The sequence below is a fragment of the Ambystoma mexicanum genome, chromosome 9, assembly GCF_040938575.1.
Source record: "Ambystoma mexicanum isolate Mex_15411 chromosome 9, UKY_AmexF1_1, whole genome shotgun sequence".
Classification (NCBI taxonomy): Eukaryota; Metazoa; Chordata; class Amphibia; order Caudata; family Ambystomatidae; genus Ambystoma; species Ambystoma mexicanum.
Window position 1 is genome coordinate 82,455,684 of NC_090931.1, and position 25,223 is coordinate 82,480,906.

The 25,223-nt window shown below is 46.6% G+C and overlaps 1 protein-coding gene across 4 annotated transcripts in view; it reads left to right on the forward strand.

Annotated features, from left to right (window-relative positions):
- The window catches only part of DDX25 (DEAD-box helicase 25), a 1,022,381-nt gene that overhangs the window by 34,573 nt on the left and 962,585 nt on the right, over window positions 1–25,223 (forward strand). For 2 of the 4 annotated variants that reach the window (XM_069617290.1, XM_069617289.1), the window contains exon 2: window positions 18,772–18,811. The exons of the other annotated variants lie outside the window; for them this stretch is intronic. In XM_069617290.1, coding sequence (XP_069473391.1) covers window positions 18,772–18,811 — 40 coding nt within the window. The remainder of the gene's footprint in view (window positions 1–18,771; window positions 18,812–25,223) is intronic. 4 annotated transcript variants of the gene reach the window in all.

Here is a 25,223-nt window from a genome sequence, read left to right on the forward strand (position 1 = left end):
TCCCCAGCCTGGGACCACCGTTGTTCCCAGCTCTCGGTGTACCTGTGTTTGCAACAATGTTTCAATATGGGTACGTGCAGACAATGTGAGGATTTATTCATAGGTGGAAGGCTGACCGCTCCCACTGTAGCAGGTGTCCATTGAGCCTTTCAAGTGTCTCGGCCTGTGTCTCGTAGTGAGGGACCCAGACGCCTTTTCTCTCCTGGGTTTTGGCATCTCGTCAGATTCGGCTTGGTCACGTGAGGCGGGACCGTGTTTGAGGCAGAATTCTGCACAATTAATATTGCTTTTCCACTGTGTGTCTGGTTTAATTTGTAGATATGACTTTAACGTTGGTACGCGGAGTGCGAGGTTGCAACATCGTGCCTTTGATGATTTGTTCTTGGATGTGGGCTTGCAACATTGCGACCTTGGCTGGTTGCTCCATCGGGTTCTTTCTGCAGGATCAGCAACCTGACTCTTGCTTTGTTAATGCCCACGGGAGCTCTTGTTTGAGGCCTACTCGGGCCTGGTGCTTAAGTAGTCTGTTTGGTGCATAGGTGCTTTAGATTATAGTAGCATACATTTCCATGACCAGTATCGTGTTTCCATTATACCTCTCATGGCGGTAACGGGTTTCAAGGGAAGCGTGAGCAAGCGTTATAGATGAGTTCATGATGCATCTTGCGTTTCTGCATTCTGAAAGCCTATGTAAAATAATAAAGATGCACGTCCGTGAATATGCCTGTCGCCTACGTCAGAGCACTGAGTATGTTCTTCGTGTAGATTGGTGTGGAAATGTTAAGTGTGTATACTTGTACAGATGTGCTTCCCGTTGTCTAGGTCGTCATGGCATCTCTAACGACGTGTGGTTTTTAATCTAGCTGATCCGAGCCGCAGGTGTCGGCATGGCCAGTGCGGGCTGTTGGGCAAGCAGGTGGACACATCCGTATGTTCCTGTACCAGGGTACCTGGTCGTCTGGTAAATGGACAAACTCTTCTCGCGGCGGGTGTCTGGGCCGTGACCCTCTAGGCCAAGCGCGAGAGGTGAAGGACGGGAGCCTGGTCTTCCATTCTCCCACTTCACGTGGGCTCTGCTGTGGTCCACAACTGAAGGATTGTCAATTTCACAGCCAACAGAAGGTGGCCCAGCAAGTTTCTTTTAGCAGAGGTGCATGAGGAGGGCAAGGGCTGCACAAGTCCCAGGACACACATTACTGGATCATTTGGTATATTGACCATAAGGATGTCCTTCAACTTGATCTCACCTGAAGCCAGTAATCTTGGATCATTGGGCACCCCCAGAACACATGTAGCAGCGTCCCTTCCCACTTAGAGCCTCGTCAGCAAAGTTTGGAATTGCCTGGGTGACAGTGGTGCAAGAGGGGGTTTTATACCATCTCATCAATATCTTAGCCATGGTTTCGGCCAGTCTTACCCAGTGAGGTTGTTTCCACCTTTAACTGCGCCTTCAGTCTTCCATAGTTGGTGGTTGTCCTATCTCCCACTCCCAGCCCTCACAGTATGATCTCCAGTCACGGGTAACAAGTGAGTTAATAATGTATACAAGTCTGAAATAAGCCCCTTTACAGTCTGCTGCCATTTGGAATACCTGCTCCAGTTCTGTCAGTAGCCTACTTGGTGCCGCAACATTGAATGGGTGCAAGACAGTGTCTGGCCTGGATATATCTAAACCTAGACGCTTCCAGCCCTAGGAAAGCCTTGCACTCCTCAAAGCTGTGGATCCGCCCATTAACAAAGGGGTTTCTCCCGCCTCCCCCTGCCCCTTCCCCTCTATATCCGCTGTGAATCCTCTGTCCTGTTGCCCGGTGTAAATTCTTCATTGTTAATCGGCGTGTGAACTGGGAGGGAGAAGGTGACGGACCCCGTCATTTTGCTAATGCTGTCCCATGCCGCCTTTAACAGGTTTTACTTATGAGCTCTGCGCTCGGGCCAAGTGGGATACCCAGGGTTGTTTCCAAAGACAGCGTCCTGCTACAGCCTGTTGCATTCTAACCCAAAGCTTGTGTCTCTCTTTTGGACCCAGTCCATGATTGGCTGGATCTGAAAAGCCCTGCAGTAATCCCATAGTTTGGGGAACGCCAGGCCCCCTGTATCCTTGGGGCGTACAATGTGCCCCCTCCCCTTCCACAAACTCTGAACTAGAATAGAGTGCCATCATTGCAGATAAAATGTAACGTTCAGCGTAAAACATTAATCTTTATGACCGCTACCACACCGAACCAAGACTAGCATGGACTACCCCATCAGTCTAGGGTCCTTATGCTCCTCATCAGCACGGGTAATTGGCCCCAAAGAGTTCCCCCTATTTTGGTTGGAATATTAACCCCCAAGATTTTGCAAAGAGGTCATGTGGTCTGTGACGGAGAGGATAACCTTATCTGTGAAAAAGGCTTATTTTATGCTGGACACTGCCAAATGTAATGCTCGTTATGCATCTGGATTCTTGACGCAAAGGGTTCCATCGTGAAAAGTAACAGTGACGAGGGACTAGGGACACCCTGCACTGGCATATGGGGTCGGTTAATGCCCTGTTGACTTTAAGCGGCCCAATGGCGATAAGTAGTTTGATATAATCGTGATACAACATGAGGCTGATGCTGAATCTATGAAGTACTTCACAGGAACTCCAAATCAACCCGGTCAGTGGCTGTTTGGCATTAAGAGAAGGTACCACATTTTGACTTGCTTTATCCACTAAATGGAGTACCTTTCTAATGCTGTCTACAGTATCCCTTCCCTACACAAATCCTGATTGATCCATAGCTATTAGGGCAGGTAGGAGCGTCTCTAATCTAGTTGCCAGGATCTTCGTGAATATCTTGGCATCCAGGTCAATGGAGTGATTGGCCTGTATGAGGAGCTTCACCTAGCCTCCCTCATGGACTGTGGCAGGTCTCCATGCCCGCCGCCCCATTTCTGGCCCCCCACCCCCAAAACTCCCTCCTGTATGGAGTTGAACAGGCCACCCAAGGCCCTTGCTAGAACCTGGCTGAATGATTTATAGAATATGGCAGTCAGGCCATCCAGTGATTAGTTATGCTTAAGCACTTGAATGGTTTGGAGGACCTCTTGGTTGTCTATTGGGGTATCCAAAAGCTCTCTCTCCCTTTGAGACAGTCGCTTCAGTTCCACCCCGTTGAAATATGCTCTCTGGCCATCCTGTGATGGAGAGCCCGTCGTATATACGGAGTCATAAAAATCCTGGAAAATGTCCTTTCTTATCTTCACTCCCCACTCCCATTCCTTCCTTCACTGTATGGATAAGAGCAACTTGCTTGCTGCCTAAGCAGGTGCGCTAACATCTTGCAGATGTTACCCTGCTCAAAATACCTGCCCCCTCGGCAACTTCATCTGCTGTTTGGACGCAGTTAATCAATAAGAATGCAAGCAGATATCCGATTCCTAAGCGACTGAGTCTACACCAGTTCTAGAGCATGTTTGACTCTACCGATCTTCGTCCCATCCATGACCAAATTCTCTCCAACCTCTATAAGCTCCCCCGCCCACTCTGCTCCAGCTTCTCTAACACCTGCTGCATAAACTGCTCTTGCCCCGTATTGGGGGCATAAAACAAAGTATCGTCACTGGGCTCCCTTGAATCTCTTCCCGACCATGACCTATCTGCCTTCTATCACCATATCCCTTTTTGTGATGGAGTGTTTAAACTCTAGGTCATTATGTGAGCGGTTCACCACCCCTGCCCTTTTGCTGGAGGCTGAGGAAAAGAATTGGAGTGAATAATTCCTAAGACAAGGCCTCTCTTTAGGTAGCAGGTGTATTTATTGCACACCAACTACATGTAGCTGGAAACACAAGTTCTCAGAAAAGCTGACTGCGTTTGCCCGGAGTATTAAGACCTCGAGCGTTCAAGGTACCTACCTTAGCTACCATCTCCTCAGAACTTTCGGCCCCTCTCCTTCATACCTCATGTCCCTCTGCCATAGTTTCCCCCCTTCCCTCTGATACCCTCATAGTGTGCCCTGTTGTCCTGTAGTAGAACTGCCCTTCCATACTCCCCTCCCCTTTTGAGATGTTCACCCCCTGCATACCCATGTAGAAAATGAACTCCTGCTAATACCCATGTGCATTTTCCACCTTGCCCCAACATTGGAGTAGATGCGATTTCCCCTCCCGACCAGACCTGCCACTCCCCGAGAAAGCTCTGGCGAACTAGCTTTGTAACCTTTCAACTGCGAGATAAAGAACAGCACAGAACAAAGATTCTGAGGTCCGACAGCTGGTCTAATACATCAGGCGGGGACTATCCCTCATGCCTGGGGCCCCCCTCGGAAGGCGACCAACTGGAATAAAATTAGGGAGGCTGATTAGTGTCATCAGTCTGCCATCTTCTTCTCCATGCTGGCCGTTTGCCATGATCCCCCCCCCCCAGGCTGGCCTCTCATCCCCTTGGCTGCGTTCCGAGACTCACTCTCAAAATGTCAGGATGGTGTATAACTGGGGTCTCACTTCCCCATGTATTTAGCATGGGACAAGGCGGGACACTTGAGCACAGCACACTCCTGGGCTTCTCCAGCACAAGCTTAGTTATCAATTATTAGGGTCTTCTATGTCCAAGCCTCTTGCCTCAGAGGGCCTGATGTACACAAGCAAAACATTCCTTTCAGTAATCTTGCAGTCAGGTGATTTTTCCCTTCACCCGTGGATCCCCCCCACCACCCCCTGCACCCTCCCCCCTAGCCGGGCGCCGATCCTTTTACAACGTTGGCCTCCCTCAGTTGGGTTCAGTCCTCCTTCCGTTCAAGATCTCAGCAACTTGTAACATTCAAAAGTCTTAATGTCTTTTTATTTAAATTTAATATACATACAGCTATCAAGCTTTGTATATACAACATTGATATTTTAAAAAAAATAAACACATTACAAAAAAACAATCCCAAATTTTACAAATGTAATCAATGCATACCTAAAACTCATATTTTACACAAATATGCATTTTTCATCATTACACTAAACATTTTAGAATATCAACAATTGTCAGATAAAAGTTTACCATAAAATACATAAGATTAGGATCATCACCTTGCATGAATGCATTCCATATTTCGTCTAACATATAAATATTGATCTGGTTATTATGATTTTAAAACACTTTTCTAGGCTTTCACAGCACATCAGCAGGTGATCTAGGGATTCAATGGTTGAACATGCACACAATCTACAGAGTCGTCTACTTCTCTCAATACCTGTCCATGACCCTTTTGTCTCGGTGCCTCAGAGGTTGAACTTTTAAAAAATACCATCTACAAATGTAAGGACTAGGAAACGCTTTAATGTATTTAGGTAATAGCTTTCGAATCGCATAATATTTACAACAATGTCCACTATGAGCTTTAGATGCTATGGAAACTAAATGGCACTCATTAAAATATGATGCAATTTTTCTCTTAATCCACCACCTTAAGGAACTTACAGGTACATTATTAGATGTTGAAACAAAGCCTATTTTCTAATACTCAAACATGGTCTTTATATAGTGCCCAAGATTCCCAATGAGTCACGGTTATCAATTTTCATAAAGGCATGAATGTGAGCTACTACGATTGTGCCATTACCTAAATGCCTCACATAGCGTAACTCATCACAGACCGATGTAAATATTCTGCTTTAATGCATTTCATATTGAATTCTAGGTAGAGCTATGCAGTTGATTTATTGGGAGTCACATCAGCTTTCTTAAAGTCAGGATGGTATAACTGGGGTCTCACTTCCCCATGTTTTTAGCGTGGGACAAGGCGGAACACTTGAGCACAGCACACTCCTGGGCCTCTCCAGCACGAGCTTACAGTTCTCAATTATCAGGGTCTACTGTGTCCAAGCCTCTTGCCTCAGAGGGCCTGATGTACAGTACACAAGCAAAACGTTCCTTTCAGTAATCTTGCCGTCTGGTGATTTCCCTTCACCCATGGATCTCCCCCCCGCCCCCCAACCCTCCGCAGCCGGGCTCAGATCCTTTTACAACGTTGGCCTCACTCAGTTGGGTTTGGGTTCAATCCTCCTTCTATTCAAGATCTCAGCAACTTGTAACATTCAAGAGTCTTAATGATGTTTTACACAACCAGTCATTGTGGACATCCCTCAGCTGGGTTCACGCTTGTCGACAGTGTTTACGAGGTGTTACGTTTTGCTCTCATTCATGGGCATCCCTCAGCCGGTTTCACATTTGCCAGTTTAACACAGTTCACTCAGTTGCAACACCTTGCAGGATTCCCTTCCCTTAGCTTTTTCCAGCTCCCCAGTAAGGCTTTCTACATTTATCGTTCATGCAGCGTTTTCCTCAGCCGGGCGCACACACCTGTTTCACACTGCCACAACTTTGGCAATGGGTTAAGGACATTGTGACTTGACCCTTGTACAACCACCTCAAATGTATGCCGACCTTTCCTACGGCCTCTTGTTACCACATTATTCACTAGAAAAGGGGACCAGCCAGAGCCTTTCGAATGTAGGACCACTCTGCAGCTGGTCTTTTGCTCAGTTTTAAAAGTTCAGTAGCACACACGTTCTTTGTTCATAACTAGTTGCCGTTTGCATCCTTCGCTCCACACCGTCTGGTTTACTAAAGGTTCTCCCTCCCATTTACCGGCTGTGCTGACCTTCTATTTGGAAGTCTCTGGAGTCAAGGGCGGTACCATGGTAGCAAGCGCACTTCTTCGCCTCGGTTACAGTGCGGGAGGGTCCTGTACACCGGTGACATCTGCTACATCACACATCGGCTGTAGATACCGGTCTTATAATTCCTTTCTTGGAGGCTTCGTAGGTTTGGGTCATATGGGCAAGGCCACTTCCTCCTTGTCCTTTCCGTTCTCGTCGCCCTTCTTCCCCATTTGAACTGCTGTCCTGGAATAGCTTTTTCCTTATGCGTTTGTTCTCGTGCTCTGCCTTTTATCCCTGTGGTGGAGAGAAAGGAGAGAAAGGAGAGAAAGGAGAGAAAGGAGAGAAAGGAGAGAAAGGAGAGAGATATCGAGAGGGAGAGAGATATCGAGAGAGAGAGAGATATCGAGAGAGAGAGAGATATCGAGAGAGAGAGATATCGAGAGAGAGAGAGAGATCGAGAGAGAGAGAGAGATCGAGAGAGAGAGAGAGATCGAGAGAGAGAGAGAGATCGAGAGAGAGAGAGAGATCGAGAGAGAGAGAGAGATCAAGAGAGAGAGATCGAGAGAGAGAGATCGAGAGAGAGAGAGATCGAGAGAGAGAGAGATCGAGAGAGAGAGATCGAGAGAGAGAGATCGAGAGAGAGAGATCGAGAGAGAGAGATCGAGAGAGAGAGATCGAGAGAGAGAGATCGAGAGAGAGAGATCGAGAGAGAGAGATCGAGAGATCGAGAGATCGAGAGCCTGACCCTTGTGTTGGGACATGCTAGGTAAAACGGCTCTGGTGTTAGTCTGTTGTCTTTCATGGCTTAAGGAAGGGGGGGGGGGCAGAGCTTCTAAGTATCCTACGGGGTATGATGGGGGGGGAAAAGGTATTATAAGGTAGTCTCACCCATCGGTCTTCCACTCCCCGAAGACTCCTCCCTAATCTAGATGATCCTCCCCCACTGGTCCACCCCCAAGAACTGTATCCAGTAGCGATGGCCATGTCCTGGCCACCTGGATGACAGATCTCCAGGACTAGTGGGTAACCTCTACTTCAGGTGTCTCACAGTGTGCTCTATCTTATTGGTCCCAGGAGGGCTCTGCGCCATGATCTGGAGAAGGAGCTGCCGTGCAGAGCCCTAAATGTTGTCACCCTATGCTCCTTTGTCCAGAAACTACTGTAGCCTGAGGTTCTCCAGGTCGTCGCACTTTGCCCCTTAGGATTTCATTGCCCTCCTGCAAGGCGGCCATCATACCCCGGACATCTTTGATTTCTGACTCTTGTCCATCATTCCTTTACGTAAGCCAACAATATTGGTGCGCAGAGAGTCCTTAATATCCCTCCTAAGGGTGTAGTAAGTGTGGTGTGAGCTGCGGTTCCTGTGCTGGTGATCTTGAAACCCCCCCCCCCCCCTCCTCTCAACCTCTCCTCCATTGTCTGTGTTATTGTGGCCTGTTTCAGAGCCAGTGCCAAGAATGCCTGAATTCTCGTATTTCTCTCTGTATTCTTATACTTAGAAGGCTTGGGCATGCTGCGAATCCCTGCTGGCAATATTGATAGGTGTGAGCCCAGTCAGGCTCCTGTTGCCTTTAACAGTACGCTTTATTGTGGGGTGGATGGGTCCCATTAGTGGCCTCTTGCTGATCTACTCTCCTGTGCACCTTGTGGAGGTAGGTACTTGTGCTGTATTACCTAGCCCAGCTCATTTGGCCCATTATATGGACTTCCACCTGGCCTCTGCTTTCCAGGTGTGTATGGGCTTTTCTAGTGTCCTTTATCCACTGAGACCTTCACCGCTGCAGCCGAGCACCTAGGAGTTGCAGCAGGGGGCTCTCCTGGCCTCCTGCGCACCTGACCTGGAGCTCAAGTGGGCCCTCCCCTTCCCCTACACTCTGCTTGCCATCCCCCGAATCGATGCATGTCCACAGCTCCTCACCCCTCTTGTCCAGTGCTCCGTCTTGAACTGTGTTGGAGCACGGTCCCTCACGCTAAATCCTGCTGCTGCCACTGGTCACCGCTCAGTCTGCCTCTATCTCCCAGCTGCATTCCGTTACAGCATGTGGCCTGCCCGGTGCCTTTTGCTTTCTGTCTCATGCTCCTGCTGCGCCGCCAAGCCCGTCTGTGTCTCTCAGCAGGGGAGCTCCTTCAGTTCTCGAGCGTGCCTCTGCCATCTTGGGGCTTCATCTTTCAGCCTTGCCAATGCTGCTTTACCTTCAGCTGGTTCTCTCCCCTGACTCCAGAGGTTTATGCGTCTCTACCACAGCTGCCGTTTCAGAGACTCTGTAAGAGCAGCGAGCCAGGCTGGTGGTCGGAGCGAGTTGGGAAAGATGGCTCACGGCTCTGCCATCTTGGCCCTGCACCTGACTCACCAGTATTTTGCAGCGTTCCCAACTCGTAGCACATCGCTGCGTTGGAGCTTCTGCTCTGGAGCTTCTGCTCTGGAACCGCCTCCTTTGCACTGCAGGTCTTCCTCCAGCGCTCCCTGCAGCTCCACGCTTGACACGGCTATCTCTGGTAGCTCTGCTGCTGCTAGTGCTCCGACGGTCCTCCACGGTGCCTGCTACGTCTCTCCTGCCCTTATGCCCCACGGATATGTAACTCTCAATTGCAAGCTGCTGTCTGGAAGTGCCTGCTCTCTCGCTCTCCACCTGCACTATCCTTTCCTGTACTGCTTCCTTCTCTGGCTTTGCCTGCATCTTTAATGCGGTAACATTTTTAAATGTCCAACACACTTGATTACCTAAAACACCTAGTCTGCATATTCAACTTTGTGTTTCTTTCAATCTGTATCCACTCCTTCCTCGTCTCAGTAACTGAGGCTGGATTCCATAGGATTTCTAAAGTGATGCTGTTTAGAACCCTTGCTTGGAAAAACATTACAAACTGGAGACTGTGTGTGTGTGTGTGTGTGTGTGTGTGTATATGAATGATATTTTGTCTAGTGATCCGCAGGAAATGGTTTCTGGGTTTTACTATGGGAGGTATTTGTACGATGACAACCATCGCAAACTTAACAATTATGAGGTCTTGTCTAGAAAGGGAAGAATACTGTGCCTCTCCTGATGGTGTCAAAACCCAGTACCAGAGGCTGAATGCCGACAGAAGCCCCTACAAATCGTGCTTGGAACCACTTCATTTTTGGGGGTCGCAGGGGGGAGAGGTGTTAAAATTACAGTCCTAGTGCAAACAAGGGGGAAAAGAGTATGGCAGCCGGGATTAAAAATGTCAGTAGTCGTGCCACAGTGCTAAAACTTATCCTCTTTTATAAACAGTGTTTGTTCTATATTAGCAAAAATGACAACATAATAAGTGCCACAGTACTAAAGGACACATCTATAAGTTAATATGACTGATTATTCTCCATTAGCCAAAACACATCCCACCAACTGTGTTTAACATACACACTTGGTGTCACTACTATGAGGGAACCCAGCTGATTTAACAGGGTTCCTTGGGGGTAACCACATTGTACCTCTGAACTAATAGTCCTCGAAGTCATAAAAGAGAAGAAGTAGAATCGTTGGGGTTGTGAGCCCTTGTGGCTGGCTTTATCATAAGTTAAACATGCACTATTGCAAGGGTGGTTTTCAGAGGGAAACGCGTAATTACAGGGTGATCTCAGTTCAACATCTTGCCCCTCCCTCCCCACCCCCTTTTTCATTGTAAACCACCAAAAAATATTTCACAAATACTTTGTGAGGCAATGGTGGTGTTATTGTAAACACACATTGGCAGTTTTAGTATCTCAACTTGGGACAAAAGCTTAAACGTCAACACCAGAGATGGATCTCCAGTCCAGATTCTGTTGATCCTCCAAAGGTAACTAGGCAAACTGATCCCCATGCACCATGTACTTGTCCACAAAGAGGTGGCATTCACTCGAATCCCAAATATACACCAGGGTGGTTGTCCAGGCAGCAAGCCCCAACAAAATTAGCCAGGGAAGGAGCAGCCTCTGCCATCTATCCACTCAAAAGCCACATGAAGAGAGTAACGGTGGGCATAGCTGAGCAACGAAAGGTGAGGGGCAAATCAACTAAACGAGCAACCCCAAGCATGGACACTGGTTTAAAAGGAAAGGCACTCCAAAAAAACACCTTGACGAGGATCACTGTTGTCACCATGTTGCCCAGCAAGCAACGTTGGGAAAGAACCCACTCTGCCAAGTCCCATGGATCTCCCACCGACCTATGTGACCAGATCCCTGCACAACATCAAGCTACTTGTTTTGTCCCCCTGTTCATTGTCCTGGAGCTGTAGGTATTTGGTGAAGACCCATTTCCTGTTAAACAATTGGTGATCTACAGGGTGAAAATGTTTGCAGATTCTAGAACTAGCAGCCATAGAGATGGCAGCTTGAAGGCTATGCTCCTTTGCCCCTGTGTTTACATTCTATATTCCTAATGTCTGATCCCGACCTTTGTGATATATTGCAACCAGCAAAAAGGCAGAAGGGTGAAGGAGATGACCAGGGGAATGAAAAGGGGGAAGACGGACTACTGGAACATTTGACCAGGGTAACAACAGATATTTCTGAGATAAACTGTTTGCTTCAGAGGAGAAACATGTTCATCTACAAAATTTGATTCTGTAGAGGGTCACTTAAACTCAGAGGATGACTGAGCAAATTAAAAATGAGAAACTATCTCTTAAAGTCTCAGAGCAGGAATATTTCTCCAAAAGGAACAGCATTCGCATTGATGGATTTCCCGAAAATATTGCAAGGGTTTGCCCAATTGACTTTTTGGAGAAAAGCTTGGTTAAATTACTAAATCTGGATCCCAAAATGCCCTTGGAAATGGTGAGAGCACATGGGTGCCTAGGTCCAAAACCTCTACTTGGACAAGGACCAAGGCATTTTATTGTGACATTTCTGAGATTTCCCATAAAAGAAATGATTTTGAAGAGGTCACGTCAACTGGGAGACCTTCCTTGGGGAGGGCATATCATTTTTGGAGATCAGAGTAAAGATGTGTTGGAGAAAAAGGAGAGCTTTCATTGTAACCAAAGCAAGAACTTACTAATTTTCTGATCACTGTGATGCAAAGGCTTTTTTAACTGATTTGGATCAAGAGCCTATGGTGGAAACGGTCTCACAAAAAGGGAAGAAGCGATGAAGAGAACCCTTTGCATTGGTTTCTTACTTTATAATTACATTTCTACGAGTTGACCACAATTTTTAACTGTTAAACCGGTTTCAAGATCAATGTTTGCGAGCTTGGAGAAGGAAAGGTTTTAAAAGAAAGCACCATGCAGCGTTGCGATGTTGCACTACGGAACATAATGAGGAAGTGAAAGCAACTAAAGGAGAATAATAGTCATCCGAGCTGCGGAAGGTGTTACTTTAGGCACTGTTACTGTGGCGATTCCCAGGATAATACGACAGCATACAGGGTGAGGTGATTGCTTAAAGCTCCGGACTTTGCAGTGATTACTATAGGGTGACTTGTGCTGGATTTAGATTTGCTAGATGGTCCTACTGATCAGATGGAAATCAAATGGAACGGATTTTCGTGGATCATGACTCAAGTCCACACACTACCATAACATGCAGTATTTTAAGGAAGACATTTTGAAATAAACGTAACTGAAACCTTCTGTGACTGATGACATTGCAGTTAATGGCAAATACCTTGTATCAATCTGCAATTGTCTACAACTTTAATTTCTTTCTTTATGGAACTGGCTTGTGTGGTACAGCGAAAGAGGATCAACATTGATCAATACAATAGGGTGTATACTGAAGGTTTGGTTTGAACATTGCTAACGTTGAATATTGTGTTGGCAATAGTGAACTACAATACAGGGTTGCCCTCAGTTAACAATATTAACATTGGTCATTAAAAAGGATTATGGATTAATGGTGCAATATGGTGACTGTTATGAGGGTTTTTTTCTTCCAATTTTGAAACTGGTTTGTGGGTCATGTTCATGTACCTTCCTGCTGATGCTGAAACCTATAAAAAAACATACAAGCATCCCAGTAATTTATTGCACGTGTACAATGTGTGGGGGAGTGACGAACTTTTTGGATGGTTGATGCACTACAATAAGCGAAGGGCCCTTTTGTAAAATTGATAACTATACTTATTAGCTATTTTCAAGGATTCATGACGTCATGTGGAACTATATATTGTGGTGGGTATCGTAAGAGACGATGTAGATCTAGATAGAATAGAATGTTGGTGCTTCTACTAGAGTTTTGTTTTATGCTGGTTTGTGTGATGTAGGCATTATACCGTACTATTATAATAATTGACATGTAGGGAATTATTTCACTTTGAGTAATAATTATTTAGAAATATGCTCAGTAATTAGTATTTTGACAGATAATACATTTTCTATGCCATCCTTGTTGAGGATAATTATACATACTGGTTGTGGTAATAGCTAAAAATATTACTGTTAAGTATGATTATATATTACCTGGTTTAACGAGGGGATTATTTTAGTAATGTATTTACGGCAGGGAGAATTTGGTAGATTATTTCTGATATTGGCACTGGTGGCTGGGGATTTATGGTTTGGATTGAGGTATATTGCTTACGTTCCGTCTGGCATTAGATGGACTGTTAAGATATCGGGGCTTTGTTTCATTTGTTTTGTTTATTTTGTGTTGGTCATATTGTTCGTATGTGGAATTGTGTGTGTGTGGTATGATTGTGATGACAGATTTTAGGATTAGGGCTTGAAACTTCACTTTTTGTTTTATTCTTTGCTCTGATTTCAAATGGGCCTCTTGAATAGTTGGTATTATTCTGATGTTTGTGAATAAAATGAAACCGATGTTTGTTATTGATGACTTGACTGTTGTAACATGGAATGTAAAGGGTTTAAATTGCCTGCGGAAGAGGAAGAAAGGGATGGCAAGAACATGAAGGGCAAGGACAGATGTGTTTTGTTTGCAGGAATCTCATTTGATCAAGCTAAAGGCTCCCTGACCAATTCTAAATATTCGAAAGAGTTATCTAATTGCGATTGGTCCAGATCGAGAGGGGTCTGCATATTATTTAGCAAGGGATTAAATGTAAAGGTGGAAAGGGTAGTGATGGATGGTGAAGGTCGGATGATTTTTGCAGCATTGTTGTGGGTAAGGTGCTCACTCTAGGAAGTATATATGGTCCATGTTCTCTGGGGATTTTTTTTTTGTATTTTACAGATTTATAACGTGATAATGCAGGGAAGGCTATAATTTTGGGAGGGGGTTTTATTTTTGTTGACCACAAAATATATTGTTCATTGTGCAGATTTACAAATTTAGGCGAGAGCAAAGCATTTGATCTTTTTCTTCACAGATTACATATAGTGTATGTATGGAAAATTCTGCTTTCATCAATGAGAGTTAGGAATGACTATTTCGGATCATGCATTAGTGGATTTGCCAATAAGTATGGGAGGCGAAAGCTCTACATTTGTTAGGTGGCGACTTATGTCAGGTGTTTGTAAAATTTGCGACTGGTTTTCGGGCCTCGGTACGTTAATTTGAAATTTTCTTCAGGGAAAATATGGGTTCTGCAGGTTTTTTGATGTTTTGGGATAGTTTTGAGGCTGCAATACGGGGATAATTAATGGTACTTCATATTCTAGGATAGCGGGTTTAAAGGAATTGAACCATTTAGAATCAACACTCGCTTGCAACGGAAGTATGCAATAACTAGGAATGCAGCTGATAAAGATGGTTCGCGCTGAAGACGACTGCTTAGCAAGAGACTGGTTTGTTGGCAGAAAAGTTTCTTTTTTTGTAAGACTAAGTATAATTGTGAGAAATGTCGTGATTTCGTTCTATCCGTGAGCCAATTTTATACTGAAGAGATCTTGTACTGACTCCTGAGGACAATGTTGCTTTAGATGCTCAGATGGAAGTTGAGGAGATTCTAAAGGCAATTGAACAACTTAAAGCGGGTAAATACGTGGGTTTAGATGGACCTACCTGTGTAGTTCTATAAATCATTCATATTGGTTCTGGCTCCTATCTTGTGTGAATTATATAATCGTTTGGTGCATGATGGAACTCTGTGTTCACGTATGAGATGCTTTGATTACTCTTATTCCAAACCTGGGAAGGGATCATAGGAGATGTGGGAACTTAGATCACTTTGCTGCTCAATGTCGATGTACATTTGTTTTCTAAAGTTTTAGCCAATAGGTTAGATAAGTGTATAGGGAGCTTAATTCATACTTCCCAGGTTGGCTTTATGAGAGGTAGGTTCGGATATGATGGAACTATAATTGATGTGATGTGATGGGAGTCAAAAAGATGTTCTTATGGATACCGTTTTAGTATTCATGGGCACAGAGAAGGCATTCATCAACTGGGAATTGTTTTAATCTACTGTGCAAAGAATGGAGTTTGGTGATGGGTTTCTGAATGCAGTGAGAAGTATGCATTATGCAGTGCCAGCAAAGCTTTGTGTGAATAATGAGATTGGATTATTTCCAACTTACGCAAGGTACGAGACAGGGTTGTCCATCCGTATCTATTCAATATTGCTCTGGAGTCTTTGACGGCTTAGATTCATTGGAATCAAAGGATTTACATTTGCTGATGAAGAACTCCAGGTGCTGGCTTATGCTCATGGCATGGCATTTGTCCTTTAATCCATGCCGACCTTTTCCCAGCACTGGACAGCCTTCAGTTCATCTAAATTGCTACATGTACCTGCCAAAGTTGGAACATTGGGCGAGTAGGGGTATTGAAGTCAAAGTATCTTAAGTGTCCTAGACCAGAACTGTCTACCCACACGTTGGTGCTAATGGTCTGATTTAGTTCCAACTTTCCGGAGACCATAAGGCCTCTCTGAGCAAGGCAGGGCTTGTCGACATGCTAAGCAGCTCATGGTCAGATGTAAATTCATCTGATAACCATTTTGTAATAATTTAACTGTGTAGCCAGATAATCTTCCAGCTGTGGTAGTTGAACCCCACCCTTGTCATATGAAAGAGATAAGGTAGTGATTGCCAATCTGTGCCTCTTTGGCTCCCACAGAAAGAATCTCAAAGTATGCTTTACAGTTCTTGGAAGAAGGAAGCTTCTATATAGAAGATGACATTAGTGAAGCTATGCAAGAACCGGAGGAGAATAATACCTTGGCCATAAAGGAGAGGAGCAGTCGGACCAGAGTCATGACGTCTTCTGCTGTCCTTTGTGTATTGAGCATGTGTGTATCTTCGAGGGAATGTGTAATGTATGTCCAAATATCTAAAGGGGTTCTGTTCCCATTTCAGGTCCCAGTCTGATAAGGCAACAGTCTACCCCACATAGCCCTGCCAGGGTGAAAATGCATGATTTCTGCTTATTGAACGAGATTCCCGATAGCCTGGTAAAGTCTTCTAACAACTCTAACATTATAGGCAAATTGTGCTGAGGTTGACCTAAATATTATTTGTCATCAGTGTACAGGTTGACCAGATGCGTGGATGTTGATTCCTGCATCAATGTACTCCTGTCTCATATAAACAGCCATTGGTTCCAGTGCTAATGTATTAAGCATTGGCGATGGCGGGCACCCTTGTCGGGTCCCCCTCTGCATGGCCCACTTGTCTCGATATTTGCTGGCTAGGTTGTACCCTAGCTGTGGTAGAGGTATACAATAATGTAACCCAACGTATGAAGTTCACACCAAAGCCATTTAGTGCTGCATCTATTGTAAGGAACTCATGGTGATAACGTTAAAAAGACAGTTCAAAGGTGTTTTTGTTGAACTATAAATACAGGGTCGAAAAATGCCTAACCTAAATCCTAAGATGGGAGCAAGCGTCGACCATCAAATGACAAATAAGGCAGTCCTAGTGGCATTGTCAGAATAGAAGGGCCTATACTAATAAAAAACCTATTGCTAATTCCTTACAACTAATTACAGAAAAGAGTGTGGGATAGGGTATCAAAATAAAGAAGAAAGTGTTCACAAATAATAAGTCAGGATGTGAGTGCCTCGGTCTCCCTTCCCCACGTTTAGTTTTTAGCATGGGACAAGGTGGGACTTTGGAGCATAATACACGCTTGAGCCTTCCCATCACGAGCTAACACTTCTGTTTCAGAGATCAGGTTCTAAGTCTCTTTATAATGAAAAGTCTCTTGCCTTTGAGGCCTTATACTTTAACAAAGTTCTGTTCTACAAACACTTTGGGTGATGGCTTCACACCTGGGTCTGGGTGCTGACCCCTTTAGAAGACGTACTCAACACATTAATAAGACAGTTCCTTTCTCAGTGAACTTTGGGTGGTAACTTTCCACCCCTGGATCTCACTTGGCCAAACTTGGACCCTTCCCCTTTTTGTACAATGTTTCTTGCGTTCACAAATATCAATGTCTTTTTAAACAGGTTTTCGGGCTTTGTCCCTGGTTGTTGGCTTCCCTCTGCCGGGTTCACTCTCGCCGACATTGCTAACACACTGTTCATGTACTTATTTTCAACATGCGGGATTCGCTTCTCTTAGCTTTCACAGTTCTCCGTTGGTCAAACACTTTTGACGGTACACATGATTTTTTACGTGACCCCTGTATGACCACTTTGACCATTCTTCGCCTCTTCCCAAGGCCTTATGGTTACGGTAGTCTCTTTTTTTTTTTTTTTTGTTTAAACTTTTCTTTTATTTTTTTTATTGATGGCCAGCACAGATTCAACTTATGCAATGTGCAATATCACAGTACACATTACTCACATTGTTAGATACATTTTTCATCAATTACATTTCAATCACGTGGGTGTTTCTTTATCCGAGGCCATTTCACACTGGTATATCCTGAACAGGGCCAATATGTCTTTTGGGCGGTGGTTACGGTAGTCTTTTTAACGTTGGGTAATTGCCCAGAGGTTCCTGCTTGAACACCCATGTGGTGCCGATTCCTCTGTATCTGCCGCCCCCCCTTTCTCAGTAGTATCCTTTTGCTTTTCAAAGTTCAATTTACTTTTCATTCAACACAGTTCGGTTACTTATCGATACTCCCCTCTGCTCACCGGCTATGATGGAACTGCTTGGCTTTCTGATGGTCTTGGAGTCAAGGCTTGTACCACTGAGACCAGCATCTCACCCTGGCTTGATAATCAGTGGAAGAGGATCTTGCGTACCAGGCACATCTGTTGCAATACACGTTGGCTATTGTTCAGACTTATAGTTCCTGACTCTTGTCTCCCTCTCGGTCTGGGCAGTCTTTCTCCTCCTCTTGAACTGCTGTTAGCTCTTATGTCGTGCGGTCTGGTCTGCCTTGCTCATTTTGTGCTCCACCTTTTATCCCTGTGGGGAAGGCAAAGGGCTGTGTGTGTGTGTGTGTGTGTGTGTGTGTGTGTGTGAGAGAGATTCTGGTCAATTGCCTGACCCTGGTATTGGGACACGTCAGGTAAACAGCTGTGGTGTTAGCCCGTTGTCTTGTGTTCTGCAGAGTTGGTGTGGGAAAGGGGCGGGCAGTGTTTTGGAATGTCCTACGTGGTAGGATGGGGAAAAGGTGTTGAAAGAAGGCGGATACCGCTTCTCGCCTGTCAGTGTTTCACTCCCCAAGGATTCCCCCCCCCCCCCCCTCCTCCCATCCAGGTGATCCTCCCTCACTGGTCCGCCCCCAGGAACTGGATCGAATAGCGATGGCAGTGTCCTGGCCACCTGGGTGACACTCAGTCAGGTTTTTCACACTATCCACTCCCAATACAGAGTCAAAAGCCTTTACAGCATCCATTGATGCCACCACGTATTGTTCGGCACCGGTATTGATCTGGTCGATGATAATATATTCAGTTGTTGCTGAGGGGGGGGGGGATTGGGATTGAAGGGGTTGTCTTTATTAACAGTGTTAAAGAATAAAAATAGAAATGTAAGTTAGAAGCTACTAGCCGGGTGTTCAGTGACTCTCCTACCTGTCATGAAAGCAAGTCCTCCAAATAAACAGCATAACATTTCTTACTCACCAAGAGTGAATGATTACTACAACAGCAGCTATACTGGATTCCTTTTCTCCCCTTGACCTTTGTAGTACGAAGGCTTCCACGTGGATGTAGAGTAGTGCTCTTACGTTTCTATTGTTGACATGCTTTTTTGCTTTTTAACTAATACAAAGTTGCAGGTCCATTATTTGCACCTTTCTGTTGTTTCTGAGGCCATGCATTACCACTATAGTAAGGTAGTCTCTGAAAATGTGCCTTGAATCTCTACTTCCTTAAGCAGACCTCTCTTCTCTTGCAGACAAAAGAAAGCGGTCTGAACAATCAACTTTTCTTAAAAGGTAGGAAGATTCAGATTTATTTTAATCTGTTCAATAATTTTAGGTGTCTGCAATTCCATTTAAAGTTGGTGGATTTTGTTTTACTATATCTCTATATATCTTTCTCATATATAATCTCGCTCTATCTGTATTTCTGAGGCTTGTGGAATCTGCTTAGATCACATGCTGTGCATAGGCCGACATCTAGTGGAAGCTACGGAGTATTAGTTTGTTTTTCGAAACTCGAAAATGGGCATCGACACAGGGCATGCCAGTAATCCTATCCCGTGTGACGTCCACTGTACCCATGATCTTTCACGTGTGTAGGACCCTCAGATTGTTTTTTTCCGCCATACTTGTCAGAAGCATTGCACGAAGATCCCTAGCTTTCAGCCATTTTGATTAAATCCGTATTAATTTCCCCGTTCTTCCACTCCCAGGTCGAAGACATCGAAGATCGACGCTGGTCAGAAGAACAGACCACCGTCGAGAGCTGTTTGACGGACTTTGGGCCTCAGAAGGCCTCTGTCCTCGGCCCTACAAGTAGGGAGAGTGGGGGGTGGATACCTACTCAACACACTTGTTATAATTTCCTACACACACAAGCCCGCTGCTACAAGGTGCATATGGAGAGTACTCCATTTTGCCCCAAGTGCAACCGCAAGTACCCTTGGGTTGACAAACACGCCACCTGTAATCTTTGCTTGCCGAGGTACCACCCCGAGGCGAACTGCAAAGCGTGTAAGCTTTTTAAAGCTAAAACGCTCGGACCGCTCCGCTAAGCTTTGGGCCCACCACGCCAGGCAGCTCGAGGCCATGGAAGCGGTGGGTGCCTTCAGTGACGGCAGCGACGACGACTTTGCAGACGGCGAGGGCACAGGGGCGTCGGAAGACACCCAAGCGCTAGTCCCTGACCCCGGAGGATTGTCCGGCAGGGCAGTTATGGGGACCACACCCGGCGACACGAGCGCTAACATCGCTACTACACTTAAACACACTAATCCCAACCGGGATTCGACACGCGTGTCGAGCTCTCAGAAAAAGGAGGCACGAAGAGAGCGGTCAACGGAGTTGGTGTCCTCTGGGCGTTCCAGGTCGAGATCGCCTCATGACACATGGCAACTGTCCACAGTTGCCAAAAGTGCCTCGCTTCCCCAAGTCACGGAGTTACGGTCGTCAGATGACTAATCCGACCTCCACCCCCAGGCTGCACACTGAGAATCGGCTCCGGCAGCCCGTTCGGCGTTGTTTTCTGAGTCTCGATGTGCACACTTGAGAGACCCCCTCCGAATCTCGACGCCAAGCATCGAAAAGCTTAGAGTGTGAAAACACTCTTCCACTCAAGGGGAAGGGGGTGGGGGTACAACAGAAAGTCAGTATTCTAGTTCTGCTTCATATACACATAAGGACACATGTAGATCTTCAGATATGGATAGTTCCAAGACCCCGGTCTCTACACCTAAAACTAGATGGGGTAATGAACAGAATGTCTTCCCTGGCTGACTTCTACTCGAAGAACCCAGAACATTCCTCTCTTACACGCCAGACGGCGCTACTCCCTCAGGATCCAAGGACCCTCGCCCCCCTAGTAAAAAACCTCGGTTTCAGACCCTTACTATATACAGCCTTATCAACATTACAGTGAGGATCCACAACAATATACTGAGGATCCAGACGTATAATTGTTGGACGACCAAACGGGGGTAGATTATTATGGAGATGAGGGCCAGGATGGGGAGGAGGAAGATGTCGCAGAAGTCTACAATATAGACTCTCCCGTTGACAAAGAACCTCAGGTTACCGACTCTCCAGTAGATAACCATCCCCTGCTAAATGAGGTCTTAACTGGAGCGGCAGAACACTTCCGCATCGACACTCGGGGCACAGGAGGAAAGGGTCTTCGCAGAGGAGCTAGTGGGGGACGAGAAACCAATTGCTCAAAAAATTCCTATTCTCAAATCTATCCAGCGGCGAATAGATCCTTCCCTCCTTAATCCTAATCTCACCAGTGCTGTGAACTCCAGAATCGAGAAGATGTTTAGGGCTGCCCAATCTGATCCTCTTTACATAAGGGGTCAACTAAAGCCTGACTCCTTAGTTATTACTAACACCAGAAAGAGAGCGGGAACACCGCTATTTTCATCCGAGGCTCCCCCCAGACAAGGAGAGCAAGAAGATCTATGGGTTAGGAAGGTAGTCGGCCTCCACTTCCGCTTACCAGGCGAGAATTGCCATTACCACCACTCAGCTGGCAAGCTATAACTGCCACCAGTGGGAGCAGGTAGCTGCTCTCGTTGACTCCGCACCGGATCCACTAAAGGGTCAGCTGGCCCAGATCGCGTCAGAGGGTAGAGCCGTGTCAGGTTGCATCCTCAAGACAACCTTTGACGCCGCAGACAATGCAAACCAGCTCATAGCCAGGCGTGCCTCTTAATGACAGTGCTCTCTGCTAAGACTGGTTTCAAACCTGAGACACAGGCTACCCTTATTGACATGCCGGTTGAACCTAATGTCCTATTCGACACTCTGAAGTCCCTGGGACAATTTGACAAACAAGCCCACTAATCAAAGGGGAATGGTAATTGTAGTCGCTCACGCGGCCAAAATTCTCAACGGGGCTCCAATTACACACAGGGACAAGGTACATCATGGGGCGGAAACCAACATCTAGCCAAACTTACGGCAGAGGTAACAAGAGGGGCCGCGGTAAGGGTAGAGGCAGCCCCGGCAGAGGCGGCGGTACGCCTCCCGCAAAGCAGTGACGTTCCGTGCAGGGTCTCTTCCCATGCATCCCCAGTAGGGTGTGCGCATTTCCAGCTTCACCCAGTCATGGGAAGGGATCACATCGGACAGATGGGTGCTGTCCACAGTGTCCGCAGGATACTGCATCGAACTGCTAGAGCGCCCCCCGCAACCACCCTCCATGACAGAAAATACATTCTCTGGACCACCAGAAGATGATCCTTGAGGAAATCGTCAATCTTCTCGCAAAGGGACACGATAGAACTCGTCCCGAGCAACCAGGTAAACAAGGGTATCTATTCAACTTACTTCCTTGTGCCAAAAAAAATGTGACTATGCGCCCAGTATTAGACTCACGCCCTGCAAACCAGTATGTCAAGCCCCAGAAATTTTGCATGACTACTCTACAAGAAGTAATCCACTCCTAAAAAGAGGGGATTACTTGGGAACATTGGACATGAAAGATGCCTATTTTCATATTTCCATGTTCCCAGCGCACAGAAGATTCTTGCGCTTCAAGGTGGACAGTCGGCACTACCAGTTCAAGGTGCTGCCCTTTGGTATAGCCTCGGCTCCAAGGGTATTCACCAAGGTACTGGCGGTGGCTGCAGCACATCTATGCAGGGAGGCAATCCCAGTGTACCCTTACCTGGACGACTGGCTCATCACGGGGGAGACCCCAGTAATTTGCAGATCCAACATCCAAAGAACGATCGTCCTCCTCTTCGAACTGGGTTTCTCTATCGACGAGAAAAAAATCTAACCTGGTGCCGAGCACCTCCAAACAGTTCCTAGGCGCTGTCCTAAACACTCAAGAGGGATTAGCCTTTCCATCAGAAGAAAGAATTCGGAATATACTTCTGCAAATTCCTCAATACCAGTCAGGTCGCCAGATAAGGGTGCGTAAAGCGATGCATTTGCTAGGCATGATGGCGTCATGTATTTACCTGGTCCCCCACGCTCACCTGTGCATGCGACCCATGCAGGAATGGTTGGCGAAACAGTGGTCTCAGGCAAGTGGTCAGTGGGACGATCTAGTGGTCGTTTCGCAAACACTGATACAAAGTCTTCCCTGGTGGACAAGAGAACCTGTCAAAGGGGAAACCCTTTTACGACCCGGAGATACAAGCTGTAGTCACTACAGACGCGTCCCTGTCAGGGTGGGGAGCACACCTCCTTCACCACAGAGCTCAGGCTCTCTGGTCTCGCACAGTGGCCAAGAATCATATATTTCGAAGGGATTGTGTCCTCCGACGTATTCCTTATCTTAGATATCTCCTTCCAGCTCTGCTGGCCTCGGAACATTTTTCTCTAGAGGGCGCTGTGCGTCGACGTCCGCCGAGTCGATGTCCCTCGACAGCCGCCGTATCGATGTCGACGTCATCCTGCCTATAAAGGCCGCGCGCAGCGTCCGTTGCTCAGTTCCGTTTTTCCGCGCTTACTCAGTGCCTCGGAATACCGTTGCTCCGTTTCGTAGATTTATCCTATTTACCTCGAGATATTCGATCTGTACTCGATGGCGATGGCTTCCTCGTCGGAACCGACGACCCCTCGGTCGGGCTTCAAAAAATGCCGAGATTGTGGGAAAAAGATGTCACTGACTGACCCTCACAGAGTTTCTGTGGTGTTTGGGAGCTGAACACCATTGTTTGGAGTGCGAGGACTGTATGTCCATGACGGCTAAGGACCTGAAGGAGCGTAGGGTGAAGCTGGAGAAAGGTAAGACTTCAAAAGCTTCTTCTTCCTCGACAAAGTCGAGACATTCGTCGCCTCGTCACCATTCGCGCTCCAGGTCTCGGAGTGGGTCCCATCACTCCTCGAGATCGAAGCACTCGAAGAGGAGGCGTCGGAGATCCTTTCTCCGTCCTCCTCTTCCTCTGTTTCTCCTAGGAGAATCCCTTGCCCCACGAAACATAGTTCCCGGGCTGAATGGGAGGAATTCCGCAAAAATATGATGAGCGTCTTCAAGAAAGCGGCCTCGACCCCCTCGAAGACTTCTGAGAGCGATGCCCTGGTCGAAAGACCTGAAGGTCAAAAATGCCGCTAGTCGCAGTACCCGGCGAAGGAAGCTTCTCGAGCGCGTCACGAACCCTCGAGTAAAGCTATGACCTCGAAACCTTCTTCGAAGGTAGGTTCCGTCGACGCCGAGGTCAGTGTCTTCGACGCTGTTGTCGAAGGGACCTTCGACACACGGGTCTGTTGACTCGACGCCATCTTCGACACCGGCGTCGACGCCAAGGAAAGTCGGTTACGACGCACCCAGTGACTATCCCCAGGTCCTCGATGACGATGGCGTCGAGATTGTCGACTTCGAGCAGAATCCCAATTCTATCGAGGACCTCGAGGCCTCCGCCTTTGTTTTCGACGCCACGCCCGAAGCCTTCGGCGTCGACTACATTGATGTTTTCGAGGCCGATTATGACAAGTTTGGCACCCTCTGCCTTGGAGATGGGTTTTACACCCGTTATGAGTTCAGAACAATTGAGAACTATGTCCTCAATTTTGGAAGAGGGAGAACTTTCTGAACAGGAAGACACATTTGAGTTGCAGGGGCCTGCAACCCCAGTTAGAGAGGAGTTCTCCTCAGAAGAACACAGGTTAAAGGATCTTCATGATTCATTACATGAGGCAAGTGGTTTAGACACTTCCCCTGAGGTGGAGTTTGCTAGGCCAGACCCGGGGGAGCATGCTGAAACCCCCTGTAGAGCCTTAATGTCCAGGATCACAGAATTTATGGGGTGGTCAACACCTTCGCAGGCTTTCCAACAAGATGACCTCACGGATATTCTTGACAAAGGTCCACAGGAGGATCCTGTAGTGCCCTTTCATAAAGCTCTTCAGAGGAAGATTATGACGAACTGGGAAACCCCAGATGTCGTCCCGGCAGTAAATAAATCTTCTGCAGACCCGGATTTTTTGTCAAAACACCCATCCCCAGAAAGTCTGGTGGTACAGGCAGCATCTTCTACTGATGTCAAGACTGCTTACCCTACCGTCCCATAGGACAGGGGCGATAAGAAATATGATGCTATGGCAAAGAAAGTTTTTTTCGGCATGTAGCATGGCGTTAAAATCTGTTAATGCAACTTGCACCCTTGCTAGATTCAGCCATACACTTTGGGAGTGTGCTTCTACAGTGGCTGACTGCATCCCGGAGGGAGAAGAAAGGGAGGCGTTCCTAAATATCATACAGGACGGTAAAGACGCTATGTGCGAATCCTTCCAGACGGGCATTGATTCGGCTGACAGTATCAGCAGAGCAATGGCGGCAAGTACAATAACCAGGAGATTTGCTTGGTTGAGAAAGTCTAGTTTTGCCCCAGATGTGCAAGCCAGGCTCTTGAACATGCCATTCGATGGCTCTTTTTTGTTTGGGGAAAAAGGCGGATGACAGTTTAGAAAAACTGCAGACATCAAAAGCAGCAGCAAAATCCCTAGGCGCTGCAATCCGTCACACCTTTTCGTCCCACAGGAACCTCTGCGAGGGTCAAGTCCTTTCGCTTCTACTCCGCATTCGGAAAGGGTAGAGGACGACCGGCTCAAAGGGGACAAAGAAGAACTACCCGAGGTGGACGGATAGATATTCAAAAGCCGCAGCAACAGCAGGTGCCTCTTTACCATCGGCATCTGCATCCCCAAAACCACTCTGAGGACTTCCCTCACAGGACACCTGTAGGAGGCAGGTTAACTC